The 23,196-nt window shown below is 38.8% G+C and overlaps 1 protein-coding gene across 5 annotated transcripts in view; it reads left to right on the plus strand.

Annotated features, from left to right (window-relative positions):
* Ctnna2 (catenin alpha 2) overlaps positions 1-23,196 on the plus strand; it is a 1,105,512-nt gene that overhangs the window by 510,968 nt on the left and 571,348 nt on the right. Inside the window, exon 7 of one of the 5 annotated variants that reach the window (XM_042690429.1) lies at positions 12,575-12,584. The exons of the other annotated variants lie outside the window; for them this stretch is intronic. Coding sequence (XP_042546363.1) covers positions 12,575-12,584 — 10 coding nt within the window. The remainder of the gene's footprint in view (positions 1-12,574; positions 12,585-23,196) is intronic. 5 annotated transcript variants of the gene reach the window in all.

Below are 23,196 nucleotides of genomic sequence, written 5' to 3' on the forward strand. Positions count from 1 at the left end.
TCTCAAATTCATTCTCAATAAAATAAATTTGAATTAAAAATACACCTAGGAATTGTTAGGTCTTCTAGTACTCATATTTATCAGATTGGCAAAAGTTTAAATTTGATAAGTAAATGGAGAACCTTATACAAATCTGGGGATTGGAGGCACAGTGGGAAGAATGTGTTTTTATGTCCTATCAAAATTACTTAGAAGTAAGCATTAGAAAATATTAAACTCACACAACTCTTGAGTATACAAATTCCATTCTCAGAATTTATTCTTACATTTTGTGAAACATTTCAAAGGTATTATAATACTTTTTTTCCAAATAAAAAAAAGGATTAAAGAAAAAAAATCAATTGGTCAACATTAGGGGACCTGTTAATTACAATATGATCTATTACCACACAAAAATATGAGCATCACATAACAGTCAATGGAAAAAGAACATGGTCACTATCCATGTGTTTGGGATGGATTTCTGGAAGACACTTCAAAGAAATCTCAGCAAACAGAGGAATGTGTTCCATTTATATTGAAAGGGGAAATTGTGTGGCTCAAGTGGTAGAACACAGCCTTGAGCATAAAGAGCTTGCAGACAGTGCTCAGGCCCTGAGTTCAAGCACTAGCACCAGCACACACACACAAAAAGGGGGCGAGATAGTAATATTGTTCACACTTGCAGGCTATTTTTTCTACCTATGTTAGTATATATGAGCAAGATAAATAAATAGCAGATAGATAGATAGATAGATAGATAGATAGATAGATAGATAGATAGATAGATAGATAGATAGATAGAGCTATTTATGTGTGTTTGTATCTAAGCATCGTGGTGACAGTTAAAACTATCACTATTATCTTAAAAAAGAATTAGAAGGATTAAATGATTAAAAAACAATTATAAGGCATTTTGCAAGACTTGGTTCATAAGTATTATAAAAATGTAGTAATTGATAGGTGGAGAGGCTTTGTTTTTTTCTATGCAAGCCTTAGGAAGTATTTCCTATTTTGTTATAGTTTACCCAGGGTATTTGTGGGATTTTTTAAAAATATATCTCATTAGCTGACACCCAGAGTGCCTGAGGATTGAAAGTGGATAGCATTAGTACTCAAATATTAAGAGATACAGAACATTAGGGGTCCATCTGAAATCAAGTATCTCTAGAACAGCAAGAAGGAAGTAAAATCCAATTTGTATGAAATTTGATTTGCACAAGTTCTCAGAGAAACTGGATAAAGCAAATTCCACCTGTATCAAATCATCAGTCACCTTCAGTGCCTGGGAAAATACCAAAACAACATCCAGCAATCAATTTTCCATCTTTCATTGGAACCTGAGGAGCCCAGTAGAAACCAGCATGGTATTGTAAAGAGAAAATTGTGCAGGCCAATTCAATTTCCTGCTATGACAGAATGACAGGTCAGAGAGATAGGAGAAAGCAATAGATGTAATCTGCATGAGCCACTGTAAGTTTTTTGATTTGTTCCCTTATGACAGTCTCATCAACATCTTCTGAAAATTTGGGTTAAATCAGAATCTGAGAAACCAGTGGGCCTCTTCCTACACCTTGCATGGCCCAGCTTTGGCAGCACCTGGACAGACCAGTGCAGTAACCTACCAAGTGACAGGAGCCTGTCAGAGAATATATCAAGAGTAGAAGGTATTAGAAATAAAAGCAGATCCTGAGGCTGTGTTAGAGGCTACACGAATATAAAGTAGACTATATTGATTTTATATTATATTATTTTATATTTTATATTACTTTTAAAAGTCAGACTCTATTGATGAAAACAAAATACTCAGAGAGACAAAGATGACCTAGGAGACCACTGTGGAGGAGATCCTGCTAAGAGAGAGAGCCATCTGCCATCTCATCTAGGATACACAAGAAGCAGTAGATAAAAGAACACCATTCATAGTCATGAAGTCATTCAGGTTGTGTATGTGTTTGTGTGTGCATGTGTGTTTGTGTGTGTGTGAGTGTATACATGTGCACATGTGTGAGCAAGCAGGAGAGAGGAGAGAGGGAGAAGGGGAGAGATGCAGAGTCTCTTTAAAGATCATACAAATATGGGAAAATTCCAATGTTGTTTTTTTTTTTTTTGGTCGGTCATGGGGCCTGAACACTGGGCCTGGGCACTGTCCCTCAGTTCTTCAGCTCAAGTCTAGCGCTCTACCACTTGAACCACAGCGTCACTTCCAGCTTTTTTCTGCTTATGTGGTGCCGAGGAATCGAACCCAGGGCCACGTGCATGCAAGGCAAGCACTCTACCATTGAGCTACCTTCCTAGCCCCCCTTCTATTAGTTTTTATTGCATCAATTTTATTGATTACATGCTAAAATTCTAATCTTGAATATATTGAGCTAAGAAGAACATTATTAAAATTAATTTCAAATTTTTAACTGCACAATACTGGAAAAATCAAAATTACATATGTTTTTCATGTGTCAATTGAACAGTGCTGCTGTATATTATTTAGAAGTGTGGTATATGAACTTGTACAAAACAATCTGGTTTATGCTATGGCATTTCTGTTTAGATAGTGCTGGGTTTTGAACGCAGGTGGTAATACTTAATGGATAGGTACTCTACCAGAAACTTTTTTTTGAGACAGGTATGGAACACAGCAAGGAATCGCTGTGGAGATAGAATAGGGGGGGGAGGAGTGTGTTACTGTTGACTCAGTGTTTGAAATATTAGGGATTAGATTACTTTGTGTTTGATAGCTCTTCCAGCTCAGATTCTGTACTTGTGTGAAGCTATTGCTGTGGGAATACAGATCACAGAAGGTTTGACTCTGATTTTTGACGCTGCCCCAATATGAGCCTCTAGCAACAATGATGCTGCTGCAGCCCAGAGAAATCATCTTCTTGTTCTTGACACAATAAGGCAACTTATTTTCTGTTAGAAAGTTCTTCATCAGTAATGTCACTAACCATGTCTGTTGTCAGTTCACTACTACAAAAAAAAGTCCTCCATTCCAAGTTAATTCTCAATTGTTGCATCATCATAATAGTTTAGGAATTTTGTTCCTTCTTTTGTTGACTACTGACAAGGAAACTGTTAATGACATTCACAGGATACTAATGTGGCAGAGAACTCTGGGTAATGTTTGGGCTCTGGTTCAGCTGGAGACTCACCTCAGGTGCTGGGAAGAATCTGGAGCAACCTGATTTTAAGAGATGCCTTAAATCCCCTACAAGGTTGCTGTAAGAATTAAACCAGTTAATATGTAGACAAAGGATGCCCAGGTAGCTGTGGCTGGAGGAAGGTTGGTTTTCTTAAGTTCATTCAATACCAGATTATGCTTTACACTACATGATGTTTGGTGATAAAGGAATGACTTTACTTATAAAACCTGGCCAATTCAGAGTTGTTGTTTCTCTTTCTTTTGCTTATTTTCTTTTGTACTAGTTCTGGAGCTTGAACTCAGGGACTATCTATCTTACTTACCTTTTTGTGCAAGGCTGGAACTCTCTACCACATTAGCCACATCTCCACTTTTGGCTCTTTTTTTCTGGTTAACTGGAGATAAGCATCTTATGAACTTGTTTACTCAAGATGACCTTGAACTACAATCCTCAGATCTCAGCCTCCTGAGTAGCTAAGATTCTAGACATGAGCCACTAGTACCTAGCTCAATTCACTCTTGACTAATGAAATCAAAATCATCAATGGAAATCATTCATTTTAACATAATGATACTTTGTGATGATGCAAGCTTAGAACAATGTCTGAAAATGCATTAAATATTTGTCTCTATTATTAGTAGTAGAAAAGAATTGTTTGATTAAAAAATTGTTAGAATATATTTGGGGAAATGACTGAAATAAACTTATTTGACCTTGATTCTTTATGTATCCAATATGATTTTGAAAAGGCAAAATTCAAGTAAGTAAAGATGCTGCTCATGGCCTTTAAAAATTATATTTTTAACCCCAGCAAGGCTGGGTGGAGAGACACAATAGTTCATATTGCCAATAGGTTTTTGGAGTCAGGATCTGGCCAAAAAAAGAGGCCAGCCGATTCTGTGTCTTTCAGAGCAAATACTGCCTTCAATGTAGTCTTTCTTGACCAAAAGAGGATCAAAATGGGAGGAAGGGAACTTTATATAATTGGGAGTTTTTTTTTTCTAAATACTTATTTTACTTTTAGCCCCAGGCAGCCTGAGGCTCTGAGGATTCCAGTACCACTAGATTTTTTGCAGAATCACAGCACTCCAGCTGATGAGGCATTTTTAAATTAAACAAAAAAGCGCATAAAATTTTGTACAAAACAATGCAGAAATATTTTCCAAAATTTCTGAACACATGGGAGCCAAATCACTGTAAAGAAATAGCCCCACGCTTATGGAATGAGGATGGGAGTGAGTTCCTGGAGAAGCAAGCTGTGAGGCTCTGAATGGTGTTGCGGGGTTCAAAAGGAGGAGTTGGGGGTGCAGGGGCAAGGGAATGGTGGATAGTGCCAAGGAAAAGGAAGTATAAGATGCTTTCCTAGGCTTTTGCTTTGTGTTAAATGTACAGTTCTAAGGAATACATTTCATAATGTTGCTTTTAAACCCTCAATTTTCATCCAGGAAGGTCATGGTAAGGTGGATGGGTAGCGAGGTGGGGTGAAAGGTGCCCGTTCTCAGTGAGTGTGGCAGACAGGGTGCCCCCACCCCTGTGCACTAGGACCATGCTAGTAGCTCTCTTAGTGTCGTCCAGACTGGATGACGGCACTGTTACAATTATTGCACTGCTACAAACAACTTTATCCAGTTTCTTTACCCATTTTCTTTCTTTCTTTTTCCATTAGTCTTTCAGTAGTTGTTCAAAGAAGTTGCCATTCAACAGAAAGGTTTTTAAATACAGTGCCTCTTGATTGGTGTCACCTTTTTTTTTCTTTTTATAATTTTATTATATTAGTATTGTAAAGATACTGTACAGAGGGGTTACAGTTACATGAGTAAGGTAATAAGTACATTTACCCTTGAGTATTATTACCCCCTCCTTTGTTTCCCCAGCCATCCCTTCCTTCCCTACCTCCCCCAACTACTCCCTCTACACACACACACCACCCCAAAGTTGTAAAGATCATTTTTAACATAGTGTCTTGTACATCTCATTGTTACAGTGGGTCAACCTGTATCCTTCTTCAGCATTTTGTTATTCCCCTTCTATTCCCCTTCTCCTCCCCAAATTAGAAAACATGTATATTCAAGATGCAGGGACATACAAAGCAACAAAAAAATCATCTTATAAATATGTTAGAAACAATCGCAAGAAAGAAAAAAAACATTTGAGTCCTTATCGTGGAGTTCATTTCATCTGACATCAACTTATGCTTTGTATGTCCCTCCCCCACGGTATAACCCCTGTTTTCACTGTATTTCAGGTTGATATAATTTGTGGAGGGGAAGGGAAAAAATTGTTTAAATAGGCTATGGTGGACCCATTGCAACAATGAAATGTATAAGACTTTAGGTCGACAAACAAACTTTACAACTTTGGCGGGGGAAGGCGGGAAGATGGGAAGGGATGGGAAGGGATGGGAAGGGAAACAAAGGAGGAGGCAACAATGCTTGATAAGAAATGTACTCATTACCTTGCCCATGTGATTGTAACCCCTCTGTACGGCATTGTCACAATAAAAAAAAAAAAGATGCAGGGGACCTGAATCAAATACAGTGAAAACAGGGGTTATCCATGGGGGAAGAACATATGAAAGAAACAAAAGAAATCACATAGTGCATTATAAGTACACTAAAAACAACAGCAACAAAGTTAAACCTCTTGTGTCTCTATCTTGGGGTTCTTTTCTCTTAGCATCATCTTATATGGTCATATGTGCATAGCTTTTGACCCTTTCTACTTGTCTGGTAAGATTATTCTGGATGTATACTAGATATTGCAAATAAGAGAAATCATGAGATATATGTTTCTTTGGTTCTGGCTTACTTCACTTAGTATAATGTTTTCCAAGTCTTTCCATTTCCTAACAAATGCAGTAGAGTCATTCTTTCTGACAGAGGCATAGAATTCATAAATATATATATATATTCATAAATATATATATACATAATATACATATGTATATATACATAAATATATATATAGCACATTTTCTTGATCCATTCATCTACTGAGGGGCATCTGGGTTAGTTCCATGTCTTAGCTGTGGTAAATAATGCAGCGATAAACATAGTTGTGCTGGTAGCTTTAGTAGGGCCTTGTTTGTAATCGTTTGGGTAAATGCCCAAAAGTGGGATTGCTGAGTCATAGGGGAGCTCTATGTGGAGTCTTCTGAGAACCCTCCATACTGATTTCCAAAGCAGTGTCACTCTTTTTAACATTCTCAGCCACCCCTCCCTCCCTCCCCATCCCTCCCTTTTCTGGGTATGTATTGGATTTTTTTTTGTTTTCGCACTGCATCTTGATCTGTGCCATCCCTTCAACATTTGGCCCTCCTTCTACCCAGCCCTTCCCTTCTTTTTCTCAGTTCTGTGACATATGCAATGCATTCTTGATTACTCATTTCCTCCATTTATTCTTCTACCCTTTTCCCCTTGTTCCTCCCCCAAGTTGCAAGTATCCATTTTTCTAGAACTCATTTTGTTGGGCTTTGACTTAGTCATCCTAAAGAATTATACTATGTGTGTTCTCCATAGATTCTGTTATATTTCTGTTAATTCAATTATAACCTCTTGGGTACCATCCAGTGAACTTCTAGATTTATAGGCGATTTCTAGTTCCTACTAATGAGGGAAACCATGCAACCTGTATTTCTCTGGATCTGGCTTACTTCAATTACTTCACATAATCTTCTCTACATCTTTCAATTTCCTTATGAATGGTTCAATGTCATTATTTCTAAGGGGTGAGTAGAATTCCATTCCAGATTTTCTTGATCCATTGAGGGGCATCTGGACTGATTCCCATCTTGGCTATGGTAAATAAAACTGCAGTAAGCATGATTGTGGTTGTCGCTGTAGTGTATCCTTGTTTGTGCTCCAATAGATTAATGCCCAGAAGTAGGATTGGTGGGATTCTTTTGAGAATCCTTCATACTGCTTTCCAGATTGGTTGAATATGTTTAGATTCCCATCAGCATGTAATAGAGCTCCCTTTTGGACAAATTCCACCAGCATTTGTTATGGTTAGTTTGCTTAATAATAGCCAGTCTAACTGGAGTGAGGTGGAATCTTAATGTTTTGATGTGCATTTCCTCTATGGCCAGCAATGTTGAACCTTCTTATTTTCATGAGTGTATGGGCCATATTTACATCTTCTGAGACATCTCTCTTTAAGTCCCTGGCATATTTATTAATTGTATTAATTTGAAGGTCCTTGCTGAGCTCCTTGGGAAGTTATTTTTATTGAGAAAAAAATGGAATCCCAGTTGGGTTTCAGTTCCTCCCCTAACTTCTATGCTGAACAAGAACAAAGGCAAAGACATTGTCTAAAGGAAGCAGGGACTGGAGGGACTTATCTCTTTCTTTTTTTCTCTCCAGTGGGTTGAGATATTAAAATATTGACCCTAAACTCTGAGACCCTGCTTGGACATCTGACCTGATGCTCCCTTTGGTTTATATGCCTCAGATTTTGGCTTCTGTGGCTTCTCTCCTAAGAAGATGTATTTTCCTCTTCATTGTAGTGTGAGCTTGGAAACCAGCAGGCTGCCAGAAACAAATTTATTTTCATAGGAATTCAGAAAAAACATAGTAGCGTGATTCTTAGCATAGCATGATCAGGAAACAAGGAATATGTTTGTAGGGAAACATGATGGATCTATTTCAGACCTTAAAATTGAACAAAGTAAAAGTGGCATTTGCTTTAACTTTGGGTCAAATGCTAACATGCAAAATAAAGCATCATTATGTTAAGAAGTTGATATGAACAATGCAGTTAAAAAGAACGTAAATCATATAAAAATGAACTAGATGGCTGGCACTGATGACTCATGCCTGTATTCCTAGCTACTCAGGATGCTAAGATCAGAGAATCACAGTTCAAAGCCAACTTGAACAGGAAAGATCCTAAGACTCTTACCTCCAATTAACCATCAAGAAGCCAGGAATGGAGGTGTGACTCATGTGGTAAAGCACAACAAATGCTAAGGGAGAGTGCCCAAGCCCTGAGTTCAAGCCTCAGTCCTGGCATTAAATTATTTTTATAAGAATAAAAGATTTTCTTGTTTGTTTTTATACATATAAGGTACTTAGAGCATAGTCACTCTCATTCAGTCTCCACTCATCCTCCCACCTTTTGTCTCATCCGTTTTGGTTCTTTTTCTTTGGTGTATGTTAATCACCAAATAACATTGACATCAATCATAATGGCAAAATAATGTTATCAATTCATCCTCATTCACCCTCTCCCCTCACTCTTCCTTGTCTGCTGATACTTTGGCCCCCAGGAATGCCTATGCTACTTTCTTTTTTAGTGTATATTAATGCTAAAATAATGATTATGTCAAAATAAAGTGACAGAATCATAAGTGATTATGATTATATCCTTTTAAATGTTTTTTCCCATTTGTGTTGCACTGCATTGCTATTTTCCTTGTATTCATGGAGGAGGCTGGAAAAGAGAGGAGTAATTTTATTTTTTTAAGTATAATCAGCTCCCTTGTATATCTCCAGACTGATAATTCTCTTAATGTAAGTGGCATGAAGAAAATGATGTTCTTAAATTAAGAATAAGGCCATTTAGTAGGCTCCTCTTCAGAAAAGGACTTGTTTGCTTTGATCTGTTGATTAGACCTGGGACAGCAGGCACATGTGAGGGTAGATTGTACCCACCAGAAGTACCACATTATGCTAATGCAGCTGCTCAGATATCTAGACATTACCTTGCAGAATATTGAAAGACTTTTTCCCCAACATGTCTAATGTTATTGCTGTTAATTAAGTGGCTTGTTGGGAAGAAAAGAATAATTGTAAAATATTTTCAGTACATTCTTGTCTTTGAGGAGCAATGAATTCCCATACTAATAGTGTGTATTTATAGAATGAAAACTACATAAAACAAATTAAGGGTAAAGCACTATACTGAGAATTCTATTTTCATCTTTAATGAGACACTTTCAGCCCCCTGGAAGCATTGTTTCTAGGAATGTTGATTTAAGATATTAGCACCAAGGTAGTCCCTGTGACAGATGACAAACAGCCACAGAAGCTTTGAGAAAGCCATTCACAAGTTCCATAGCAGGTTAAAAATAATGCCCATAAGTTTATATACGCATGTGTTCTAGCATGAGAGTCTCCTGACAATCATATCTAATTGTCCAGTTAAGTGAGGTGCTTCATTGAGTGCCATGGAAAAACTGGTTTAATAATACTTTAACAATTATTTTGGTAACAAAGAAAATTGAATTTTCCAAAAGAGAAACATCTTAAATGGAAGTGAATTGTGCTGGGCCCAGCTTTCCTGGCTTCCTTCACCTCTGCTAACTACAGCAAGACAAAAAAAGCTTTATTTAAATGGCCCATTGCATCCAGTTATACAATGTATCCAAGATGCACCCTTTGATAGCCTGCATGTGTATGGAAAAATGGAGCATGACTGACTGGTGATCTGGTACAGTTAGCTATAGGACAACAAAACCCACCCAGCAGGTACATCAATTCAGAACAAAGAAAACAAAACTAATTTTTAAAACAATATTTGGATCGGATTATAGGTATTTGTGACATGCTATGATGACATTGTTATTTGTTTCAGCCATCATCTCTTGGATTTGTTGGATAATCTCTCTGCCTAACACCCATATTTATAAAGTATAGAGAAGAAGGAGGAGCAAGTGTATCCCAGTTCCTCGATGTGACTGTCAAAGACACAATACCTCAAAAAGTGCTGGAGGAGTTTTATATGCAATTTGAATGTGGTGAGCATGTGTCTGTGTGGATATACTTACAAACCAATGTTTGAATAGAGGTGAGAGGATGGGATAGAAAGTAAGTGGATCTATTATTACCACAGGGATAATGACACTTCATTTATTCATGTATTGGTTAGATCTTCAGGGCTTTCCACATAGGAACAAGATTTCTAAGTCTCTCTCAAACCTGTTAAGACAATACTTGTTAAGAGTAATATTTTTTAAGAGGTGGGAAAGAAGAGACTGAGATGTGAAAAATTACTGTTTTCTATAAGATATAAAGATATAAAGCACATGTTAGCATGTGCTTTTTGCCCATTAAGGTGCTCCAAAATTGATTTATTTTGGGTTTTATCATTTGAATTCGATGCTTTCATCATATAATTCAGGGCACATTACTTTGCAAAAATAATATTTGCATTTATAAGGATGCCAGTGCTGATTTTGCCAAGAAAATTAAATGCTAAATGCATGCAAAATTCTAATTAGTTCTGATATTCCCATGGCTTTATAAAGCAAATAGTCTTCTAAAATACATCCCATTATTTAAAAAAATACACATGTTAAAAACATTTTATTTTCTGCTAATTACAAAATACAGCTGGTATGAGCATGAGAGCAACAAAGATCAAACCCTGAGTCTCTATCTCCTTTGGCAGTCCATTCCTCACTGCTCTACAGGGTAGGGTGCTGCCATTCCAGATTCTCTTCCAAGTCTGCACATCCTCCTTCTCAGGCCTAGGTCAGAGCCTGCCTGCCTTCCCTCCCTCCCTCCTCCCCTCCCTCCCTCCTTTCCTTCCTTCCTTCATTCCTTTCTTTCTTCCTTCCTTCCTTCCTCCCTCCCTCCCTCCCTCCCTCCCTCCCTTCCTCCCTTCCTCCCTCCCTCCCTCCCTTCCTCCCTCCCTCCCTCCCTTCCTCCCTTCCTTCCTTCCTTCCTTCCTTCCTTCCTTTCTTCCTTCCTTCCTTCCTTCCTTCCTTCCTTCCTTCCTTCCTTCCTTCCTGCCTGCCTGCCTGCCTGCCTGCCTGTCTTACTGCCTGCCTGCCTGCCTGCCTGCCTTCTTCCTGCCTGCCTGCCTGCCTGCCTTCCTTTCTGTTCTCCTTCCTTCCTTTCTTTTGTGCCAGTACTGGGGCTTGAACTCAGTGACTAGGCACTGTCCCTTAACATTTTGTTCAATGTTGTCACCCTACTAGTTGAGTGCCACTTACAAAATTTTGGTGATTAATTTAAAATAAGAGACTTACATGCCAAGCACCAGTGGCTCAAGCCTGTAATCTTAGCTACTTAGAAGTCTGACATCTGAGGATAGAGGTTCAGAGCTCAGGCAGGAAATTCCATGAGACTCTTATCTTCGTTTAACCACCAGAAAACTGGAAGTGGCACTGTGGCTGAAGTGGTAGAGTGCTTACCTTGAGCTGAAGAACTGGGGACAGCTCCCATGCCCAGAGTTCAAGACCCATAACTAACAGAAAAAGAAAAAGAAGAAAAAGAGTCTCGCAAACTTTTCTGCCTGGGCTGGTTTTAAACCATTATCCTCAGATGTCAGCGTCCTGAGTAGCCAGGATTTACAGGTGTGAGCTAACAATATCTGTCAGAACATTTCCTGATGGTCCATCTCACAAGAGTGTGAGCTCTGTGAAAGTGTGGATGCTCACTATGAAGTTAAACTACTAAAATCTTACTCCAGTCAGACACCTAAAACACAATAGCTACAGGATGGTGTAATAAAGTCTGCATTTCCATCACTCAATTGCAGTTACTGTTAAATCTGGTTACTTGGAAGCTTTCCCTAAACCTCTTAGCTTGGTCTATCTTTGAAACACATGGATAGTGCCTGGTTATCGTGGTGAGTTCTTAATGTTGGTTGGCATTAATATCTTACCTTCATGCTTTAAGTTCCTCCACAAAAATTATCTTCCTAAACTTCATCTACTGATTGAATATTTGTGACTTACCCGGATTCATTTGTTGAGGTCCTCAATAAGATAGTATTTGAATAGGAGACTTTGGAGATGGTAATTAGCTGTGAAGGTGGAGCCTTTTTGAGGGGTAAGTGTTATTATAGTAAAAGGAAAAGGTTCCAGAGCTTTTTCCATGTGCAAAAACCCAGAGAAGGGTGTGTGACTGCAAGCACAGCATCATCAGCAATCAGGAAGAGGCACTGTTCTACTCTTTGGTCTTGAACTTCCAACTTCTAGATCCGTGAGGGATAAATGTCTGTGGTGGAAGCCACCCAGTCTGTTATAGCCACCCATTTTGTTACAGTACTAACAACCTAAGGCAATTTTCTAAAGTGCATCAACCTATACACATTCAAGGAAAACCCAGCTCCAGTTCTGGGTGATGTTTAATCTATTCTAGTTACAATTGCTACTTAAAACATTGCTACTTCACTCGGTGCTGTAAAACTACAACTATTTCATTTTGCTCATTATTTGAAGATTCAGAATAAGGAATTTGGGGAGGCTCACTGGACACATCTCACTTGAAGTTTCTCTGAGGTTGTGGGCAGGTGTCACTTGTGGCCACAAACATCTAAAGCCTCAACTGACCTCAAATGACTCATTTTTCCATCTGGCAGCTGGGGGATCAGCCAACCAACCTCTCAACCAAAGCAGCACCTCTATGGGTCCCAGCGTGATCACCTCCTTGTAACTGAAATTCTCAATAGTGGATGGATTCCTACAGTGTATTCCAAGGCAACCAGACATCTCGAAAGTTGTAAAGTGTCCTTTTGGTGTCCCAAAACGTATATTCTGACACCTCATCTATTTGGAGCTGCAATGTAAGAAATTTGGGAAGACTCACTGGGCACTGAATACTAGCATTACTAGCCACCAGCACCTGAATACTTTTGATTTTTTTATGACAAGCTTTTGTTATATATTCTGAGCACTTAACTAACTCTGTAGCATTAAAACACATGTGCAGCAGCTTGGCCAGGAACTACTTGTTCATATTGTTGGCTATTCAATATCTGTTTTAAATTTTCCTTAAGTGTTATAGATGTAATTCTTTTTTATTATGTTCTCTATATTAAGTACCCACAGCATAGCAGGAGAATTTGTGAGAATTCCATCACATCAATTAGATAATTGAATTGAGAACACAAGTTGGTGTTAAATCATCATCAATCACTACTATCTACATCAAGGGAACATTTCCCCACTCCCACGTCGTAAACATTTCCATCCTCCTTGTTTTCACCTTTTGAATTTCTCATGTCACTTTCCTAAATTGGCCCAAAACAGTTGTGTCAGGCTGTCCAATAGCCACCCAAGAAGCAACATTCAGATTTTGCTCAGAGCTGCACCATCTGGATTGGGGGCTTAGAAATATATCCAAGTGAAATTTCATGAAAATGGGCCATTGAAAAAAATGTGTATTGTTAATCTTTGGGGGAAACAATGGAATGAAAATAAAGATGGCATATTTTTCCAGTGTAATGATCCTTGACAGTTTCCATTGTGGCTGCTGGAGCGGGTTTGATTGCCAGTTGTTAAATGAGCCTGCATCCAGAAAAGTGGGAATAGATCACTCAGCAGAGCAGTAGACAGATGATGTTTGCTTTAAAGAGAGAGATTAAATCATGGCAAATATCATTAAGGACAGTCTCACAAAAGCTAGTGTCCTGCTATTCCTCCCCGCTCCCCTCCCCACGGACAGCAGGTAGAATCTGCCCTTTCCTACGTATTTCTCTTTCCTAGATTCTGGCAGAAGGAGGCAAGTGCCAAAATAGTCCTGCATCCACAGTTGTAGCAGACAATAACTCATAACACTGGGGAAGTTGCTAGGAATGCATGCCACACCTCCTCTAACTCTGGGCTAATCCTTGTCCCTATCATTTTTTTTTCTGGTAAATTCTCTGGTTACTAGTCCAAGGGAAGCTAAATATCCCAGAATACCTTCATCAATTTACTCAGGCCCAGAAGGTATAGAAGCATCCACCCACAAGAAAAAAAAAAGAAGTCACAAAAGTCTATTTATAGGCTCTTCACAGGTAAGAATGAAACACCAATATAATTGGAGAGGGGAGTCAAAGATAAGTAGCCTCCTAAATAGCTCTTTTCCTCCTGTCTGAGTCTAGTTTCCTGTAATCACTGATGGCTTGGAGCTGTGGGGTTTAAACTTCTTTTAGTATTCTGTTTTCAAAAAGAATCTTAATTGGAAGTCCAGTTTATAAAGCAGCAAACAATTGAGTTGTCCCAATGGAAAATGGGGCTATGGGTGCATTCAGTCTACCAGAGGGTAGGCAGCTAGTGTTATATCCACAAGCAAGGTCTGGAACTTGTCTTCTGCAGTCCCAGACAAACAAGGTCTCTTGGTTTCATCCATTGAGCAGCTCTATTTTACTGAATGAATATTTTCTCTAATATTCTTTGCATAATTCCTCGTCCTCATAACCACCCTGTACCAGAGATATTATTCACACCACTTATGAAGAAATTGTGGTTCAAGAAAGAAGAATCATAAGCTGGCACAACGAATTAAAACCCCTACATATAACTGTTTAGAGATATTTAAAAATATGTAATAAGATAAAGAGAGATGAATCATTTGCCAAGGCTAAGAGATTTAGCAAGGATTCAAACTTAGATCCTCCCATCTTTGAAGGCTATGCCCTGATACTCTGGGGGAAAAAAGAAAGGAAAAAGGATGCCAGTCAACTGACTATCTAATGACACCAAATAGAGTTTCCTCTGTTCTGACGCTACCGCTAATAGCTGAGTGGTGAGGATCTACCACCTCACATTTTTGTTTTTGTTTTAGTTTCATTTTTAGATCTATGTATTTCATGAAAATATTATTTAACATGGTACATTCTGAATACAGCTACTTGAGCTGCAATTCATCGACCACAAAAATCCACTCTGAAAGTGTGAAATTGTGTGTTTATCTGGTTTATTCATAGGTCTACAACTATTACCACATTTAATTTTGAATTTTCCCATCGCAGGGTTGATAGTAGCTTAAATGGTAGGGCCTTAATCTAACAAAGACCCAGGTTTGAGCCCAAGGACACACTATACACAACACATTCATACACACACACACACACACACACACACACACACACACACACACACACACACACTATAAATTGGGTAATCTCATTTCCTCTTCCTACTCCCTTGACTGCCATTAACACACTGTGGAATTCATCAGAATGCAAAGGTTTTAGCTACTATAAGCAACTTAGTGTTATAGGCAGACTTCTAGCATCTAGCTATGAACAATTCTTTGTGTTAAAATCAGTTAAAGCGTTATAACATAAAATTAACCAGTCCAGAATCACACCAACAACATGATAATATATTATTTTTATTTATTATTTATTATTTTTTTTTTGGGGGGGGGGTCCGGTCATAGGCCTGAACTCTAGGCCTGAGTGCTGTCCCTCAGCTCTTCATCTCAAGGCTAGCGCTCTACCACTTGAGCCACAGCGCCACTTCTGGCTTTTTTTTCTGCTTATGTGGTGCTGAGAAATCGAACCCAGGGCCTCATGCATGCAAGGCAAGTGCTCTACCACTGAACCACCTTCCCAGCCCAGATAATATATTCTTCACAGACACCTGAGTCTATAAGATCTATCCTATCAAAGAACAAAATGTTTCCATGATCAAGGAAAGTTCTGTAGGTGAGCATGGCTCTAGACAAGACCCTTGTAAGAATTGAATGTTTACCATTCAGAATGATTCATTCTTTGTAGTTCTTTAGGAGTTGGAGAGAGGATAATCCTTGTTAATTTTGCAGGCAGCCTTAGATAACTACCTTCACTGGTTATTCTCTACCCTAGACCAGTGACTCTCCCATAGTCATTGTGATCGAAGGAAAATGCAGATGAAGCCAACTGAAACTTTAGAGCTTTGCATTTTCTTTAAAGACTTTTTTTGTTTCTAACATATTTTTTTATTAATAAGTTTTTATTGTGAAAATACCCTACAGAGGGGTTACAATTACATGAGCAAGGTAATGAGTACATTTCTTATTAAGTACTGTTGCCTCCTCCTTTGTTTCCCCTTCCCATCCCTCCCCTCACATCCCCCATCCTCCCCCACCAAAGTTGTAAAGTTAGTTTTTTGATATAACGTCTTGTCATCTCATTGTTGCAATAGGAAACAAATTGTTTCTTTAAAGCTTTTATATCCCCAGATCTGTTCCTCACAGGGCAGCATTCAGGGCCAGGCAATTGGGATCCAACCTGAACTGGGGAAACTTAACAAGAGGGAAATCCTGAAACGTGTTTAAAAGGACACTAGAGCCACTGGCAATGCCCCAGGTAAAATATAAAAGGTGAAGAGCACCAGATGTGTAGCACAATTAATCATAAGCTCATATCAAGCTAGATGTTTTCCTCCCATCCATCATGTCCAACCAATATAAGGGGCCGGTGAAGACTATGAAGGAGGCTGTTGCCCTTAAGAAGAAAAAGCATTTGGCTAAGAAGGTCTTCTTTCATGACAGAAGAGGAAGCTATTGAGTCTCTTGTGGAAAACTATGGTTTAATGAGAACTTTAAATAACTGGTACAAGTTTTAGCAGATTTAGAAAAGAAAGGGGGGACAGCCAGTGAAAACTTAAGTTTATATACACAATGCAGGTATATGTATGTCCCATTTAGGATGTGTGAGGATTTTTTTCAACTACATTTTTATTATTATCTTTAAGTAGTTGTACAGTGGAGTTGCCATTTAACAAAACAGCTTATGAATACAATATATCTTGATCAATGTCTTCTGCTTGTTTTCTATCAACTATGTCAATCTGCAGTTCAGGTTTAATTAAGACAAGCATATTTGGCCTGATAACCCTAAAAGAAAGTGGAAGCCTGCTGGAAGGAATGACTATGTTAAGGGAAGTGAGGACAAATGGTCAATATTGATAGGAAAAGGCACTTTTGTCTATGTGTATACTGGTCCTGGGTTTTGAACTCAGGACCTAAGCACTGTCCCTAAGGATTTTTTCTTAACATTAGTGCTCTACCATTTAAGCCACAGCTCTCCTTCTTTTATTTTTCTTTTGATGGTTAATTGGAGATAAGACTTCCCTGGCTGCTTTGGACCTTGATCCTCAGATCTCAGCCTTCTGAGTAGCTAGGATTACAAGTGTGAGCCCCTGACGCCCAGCAGGAAAAGGTAGTTGTCATTTTTTTAAGTTTATATTATTTTTATTGGTATTATAAAGGTGATGTACACAAGGGTTACAGTTACATAGGTCAGGTAATAAGTACATTTCTTTTTCTTTTTTGGTTAGCCATGGGGCTTGCACTCTGGGTTTAGGCACTGTCCCTCAGCTCTTCAGGTCAAAGCTAGTGCTCTACCACTTGAGCCACAGTGCTATTTGCAGTTTTCTAGTGGTTTATTGGAGTTAAGAGTCTCACGGACTTTCCTTTCTGGGCAGGCTTTGACCCACGGTCCTCAGATCTCAGCCTTCTGAGTAGCTAGGCTGGCTATGAGTACAATTCTTTTTGGATAGTGTCACCCCTTCCCTCATGCTTTTCCCATTTTTCCCTCTTGTCCTCATCCACAAGTTATATCGTTCATGCTTATCTCACTTAACCCTTCAATGTTTAATATCTTCCTTCTTTTCTTTTGAAACAAAAAAAGACTGCCTCTTGCTTCCAGCTAGCCAGTAAATCACAGACATATGTAGCTAATCACTTTTTCCATGCAGCATATTTACAAAACCAGCCTGCCACATGTCCTTTGCATGGTGTCCCTTACTCTCTTGACTTCATGTGCCATCTGCTGAGGTATCCGACCCATGCGTCACAGTTCTGGGCATTAGAAAAGTTAATACAGAGGAACTAGCAACCTGTGCAAAAACAATGAGACCCCTGGAAGGAGATACAACAGGTTCACAAGTCACAGTGGGTCCCGTGAGTATACTACTGGCCCCAAACCTTACTAAAAGGAACACTGGATTGGAACTTCTTTTTTTAATCATTACAATGCATTTAAAAATTATTTTATTGTAAAGATGCTATACATAGGGGTTACAGTTGCATGAGTGAGGTAATGAGTACATTTCTTATGGAATGATGGTTTCCCCTCCTTTGTTTGTCTCTACTATCCCTTCCCTTCCTCCGCCACCTCCCCCACTCCTCCCCCCCTCCCCCACTCCACCCCCCCCCCTCCCCCACTCCTCCCCCCCCCACCGAGTTGAAAAGTTCATTGGACACAAGAGGTCTTTCTTTGTTGTTGTTCTTTTTAATGTACCATGTGATTTTTTTGTTTCCTTTGTATGTTATTCCCCCTATGGTATATCGCTGTTGTCACTGCATTTGATTTGGGTGCTCTGCATCTTGTATATATACATTTATCCCATTTGGGGAAAGGAAGAGAAATAACAAAATGCTGAAACAAGGACACAGGATGACCCATTGCAACAATGATACTCACAAGACACCATGATTGGAACTTTTTGATGGAAAAATCTCACCCATTACTAATCTATTTTTTATGTAGTGCAATAGTGATGTAAAGTTCATGCTTATTCTATAGTAGCAGAGAGATTTGTTGGAGTGCTACCTACCAAGATTTGGAAATTTTATGAAAATATTTCAGAAGATGGTGACTGATGGGTATTCCTTGAGTCAGCTCAATGCTTGATTCTATAGTTGTTAGGATGGAACCCTTAGTATCAAGCTAGACCAGTTTTAACCTAATTCTGCTTAACTATGACTTCTATTTTACCATGTAAAATCAAGAGAAAAAGAATGGTTGGTACGTATTCCCTGAAATTTCTAAACATATATAGATTCAAGACATAACAGGAAGGGATTTAGATAAATCCTATTCTATCCCAACATATCACTCATATTTTAAATATGAATGCTTCTGGTTCTTTTTTCTTTTAGAAAAGTGAGCAGTAACTTCTTTTCTGCCAGTGCTATACCTTGTCATTTATGTATAAATTTACATTTTTGTAGATTAGCAAAGTTAGAGGGTAGTAGCAGGATCGATCCAAAAACCAATTTGACAAACAACAATAGAAATAGCTTAGGTAATGAAACAGTAAAGGGGGAAGAAAGGAAAGAAATTTTACTGTGAGTAACATGACTTTTAGAAAAGGCATATTCAACTAATTCTATATGTAAAAGACATAGGTGTTTTAAATAACTTGTATATCTTGATTTTAATGGCAAAGAAGATGCCAAATGTACAAAAGGATATTCAATTAGACCTTTAAATGTGACCTTTAAATTCATAGGATCCTAAATTGCTGGACTTATTCAAGACTTTCAATATCATCTCCTTCATTTCCAAATGAAGAAATGAAGGTTGAGAGTTGAGGCATGTAGTGCAAAACTTGCGACCTTCTCCTTGTAACAATACTGTAATAACCATCATAGACACTGCTACAAATATTTGCCTGTATGTCCTCAAAACATGTACCTTCCAAACCACACCATGTGTGTATACATAGATGTGTGTGAGGTGGATATTATGTATAATATATATATATATATCAGACATCATATAGATATGAAATCAAGCCGTATTGCATTCCTGTGTCAAAGGAGGCACTGTGCCATGTACACTATAATTCCCTGCAGATCCTGAATCAATTGGTTTGAATTCATTTGTATTTTGAAATTTCAGAGGAAAATCCTATACCATGTAATTTGTGTTAGGCTCTAGTCGCTTACACCTCTAATCCTAGTAACTTAGGAATCTAAGATCTGGCCATAGCCAGCCTAGGAGACAAATCAGAAATTTTCTTATCTCTAATTAACCGGTATAAAGTCAGAAGTGGAGGTGTGGCCTGGTAGAGAGAGTGTGAGCCTTTGGCCAAGTAGGCGCATGAGGCCCTAAGTTAATGTTTAAGCTTTTTGACAGGCATGCATACACACACACACACACACACACACACACACACACACACACACACACACACAACACATACACATAACATGAAGTTGATATAAAAGATGTGTTGGTGAAGTTCTCCCTACTTCCAATAGTATATCTTTAATAGAGTTTCCTTAAATCCATGTTTATTTAATAGCTTAGAATACCTTTGAACGATCCTCAATAGAAATCATGGACTTGACTCATTAATTAGCATATGTGAACAGTGCCTAGAGGACCTGCAGGTAATGGCCCTGGGAAAGTAGAAGGTTGTGCTTTTCCTCTTTATCATCTTGGCATTTAAGAAGAGCTACTGTTCTCATAATCTGTAATCAAGGAAAGCCCAGTGATGAACCTACACATGCAGATGGGAAAGACAGAATCTACATTGTTTGGAAATAGCATATCTAATAAAGTTAAGCCAAATAGCTAGGTATAAATTGTTAGCTCTTTTTTCTCTTTGTATTTTCACTATTACATAATGCAGTATGCATATCATATTTTTAACTTTATTGTCTGTGCATCCTTTACTGTGTCAGTTCACATTTAGATAGCCTTTGGTACAGGTTGGAGCTACTCTTAATGGTTATCTTCAGATTAAGAAGCAAGCGTTTATTCTAGCTTTCTAGATTTAGGCAAGTGGGCATTTTTCCTTTATTCCAACCAATATGTTGAGGATATTCTTTGAGGATGATGTGTTTAAGACATGCTCTCAAGAGATGAATGAATATGTGAAGATACAGGCAGGTAATGCTACGTCCATCCTATGAGACAGGTATTATCATTCTCATTTGATAGTGAGGCAAACTGAGAAGTCAAGTATTTCTGTTAAATAGTGTCATTTAGAACTTAAGGTTAGTTCCCTAGACTAAGTGCTCTCTCAAACACGTATTGTGTCTACCAGCATAAACTTGTTGTGGTCTGTAAGGCAACCTTTCAACCTGTACTTTCTGCATAGAAAGTTCTCATCCTATTTAAATAGTTTCTAATTCCAACTCATTTTGGGATTCTGTACTTCTTACAAATGTTTGGACCTTATGCCTGATATCCCATACTTATTTCTGAGCTCCCTGAGTGCCAGTACCATGAACGCATGTGGAAGCCTTTAGTAGTCTTCTGTTCACAAAGTGGGATGGCTGTGTTTATTTTTTTCAATGTGGTTAGCTGCTTCTCTTTAGCAAATTATAGGTAGGCATGAAAGTATGCATCTTTCTATTCGTGCCTTAAATCCTAAAGATTAGAGCGTAAATTGCAATGGGTAGCAATACACAGAAAAGCATTCTGTTTACAAGTACAATTTGCACACGGCACAGTGGGAATATGCTTATGCTTAGTTAAGTGGACCATACACAGGCAAATAGTACTCTGAGAAGTCTTGCATGGTGTAATCCAGAGCCCTAAGAAAAAATGAGAAAGTGTCTATTCAATTTAAGACTGTGTGCTACCCCCCAGTTTACACAACCAAATCACAGTTTTATTGCTTCTGATGGTCCAGTCTCCATGGCTCCATCCTAAATGGTTGGGTCTTAAGCTCTAAGCCTCTAGGGGAGCCTTTTACTTAAATAGAATAAAAAAAAATCCAGCAGGGTTTGCATTAGCATTTCCCTTTGTTATAATTCTATGAGAGACCCTAAATCCAGAGGTCAAAACTATTTAGAAATGGTTTTGAGAGTAGTTTCAGCTAATGGAGCTCCAGGTTGTTACAGAGTAAATTTTACCTAGAGTAAAAAAATTCCAGAAACACTGTGATTCTTTAGCCCTGCAGCCATGCCAAGCTTTGCCTGCTGTGTGCTAATGCCTTTGGCATTATTTCTTGGCATGAAGACTCTAGGTGGGGAGGTTAATTGCAGAAGTGGAGTGTTATGTGCCAGGCAGGAGTAAGGTGGATGCTGTGGTTTCTGGCCTACAGCCCAGGCTATCACCCCACATCTGCCTCCCTCAGGGATCAGGATTGTGGGCAGGTGTGATTAACATCAGGAGGAGATGCTGCAATAGGGAACCTTGCTGTTGTCTGCATGAGAGAAAAGATTTTCCCCAAGTGGAGCACATTGAATCCTGGTCTCTGCTCTTCTGTGGCCAGGAGTAAGGTGTGCTGGGAAGAAGAGAAGTGACCTCTTATCTGGCAGTGGTTGGAAAAGTGATGGGGAGGGGTAGCTACCAACCTCCCCTCCAGATGCTCCAGATGGCGTATTTGAGCCATCTTAGCTTTTAGTAACTATCCAGGAGGATAATAGGAGAGGAGAGTGCTATTTTTATAATATTTGAAGTTAACACTTTTACCCTTTAGCTAGTTACCCAGGCACATGCCAGTAATCTCAGTCCTTGGGAGGCTGTGACAGGAGAATTGAGCGTGTGAGGTTAGCCTAGGCAGCAAAGTGAGTTCCCTGTCTTGATAAAGAAAATAAACTCTTCATTCTTATTCATTACTTCTTATTATTTTGGTTATTTTTGACAAACATAGCAAATTTCATAACAGCTGAAATTTCTTTCCTGCATGAGAAATATGCCTTCCAAGTTTTCAGTTTATAACCCTACCTCTTCCCTCTAATCTGTGACTTGTAAGCTGGGAACAGCTGACCAGTAGGCCAAATCTTGAGTAACGCCACATCTTCTTGGACCCCAAGGGTTTACAAACACCAGCACTTACGGGGTCTGTGCCCTGGTCTTATATATGTTCCCTGCCCAGTGCCTACATTTGGATTTGTCACCTTTGATGCAAAATCACTTTTGCAAAGGCTTCAGACCATGTGAGCATGTGTTCCTATGTGTTATCCAAGAAAGCTGAGTGCACCCCAAATAGGCCCAAATCAAATGTCCAAAAGAAAATAAAATTATTTCTGACCGGTGAGCTTAACCATCTAAGCTAAGCAAGTACAGGTATGAATTTAAGTTGACTTATGAAAGGGAATGTTGTTCAAATGCAGGTTGATGTCTTAACATCTAAAATAACATTTGTTTAAATGAAGGAATGTATAGAAGTCTAGATCGGGAATTCATAGCTGATGTGAGTACCACAATCAGCAGAGACTTGGAATCCTTGACCTGGGCTTTGTGGAGTGAGATGGCTGCTTCATTTCTGGCTTTCACATTCACATGTTAGCTGGAAGGAAAAGGAAAAGCGAGTGGGGGGGGGAAGAACAGAGAGAAAAGAGAGAGAGGGAGAGAGAGGAGAGAGAGAGAGAGAGAGAGAGAGAGAGAGAGAGAGAGAGAGAGAGAGAGAGAGAGCGCATGAATTCTCTTTCAAAGTAAGCCTTGCTGAAGGTATATGCATCATTTTGGCCTAAAACCCCTTTGGCTAGAACTTATTCAGATGTTGAAGCAGATTTAAGCTGCAAGGAAAGCTAGAAAGAGAGAGCATTCTGCATGAACTTGTCCCAAATAAAGAGCAGCAAAGAGAGAATGCTTATTACTCAGCACTGGAAATGTGGACAAGGACTCTATCTTGTGTTTGGAAATTTTCAAGAGCATTGTACATAGTGCACAATGAAGGATAACA

Source organism: Dipodomys spectabilis, unplaced genomic scaffold (assembly GCF_019054845.1).
Source record: "Dipodomys spectabilis isolate Male_0828 unplaced genomic scaffold, ASM1905484v1 ptg000137l, whole genome shotgun sequence".
NCBI classification, from domain to species: Eukaryota; Metazoa; Chordata; class Mammalia; order Rodentia; family Heteromyidae; genus Dipodomys; species Dipodomys spectabilis.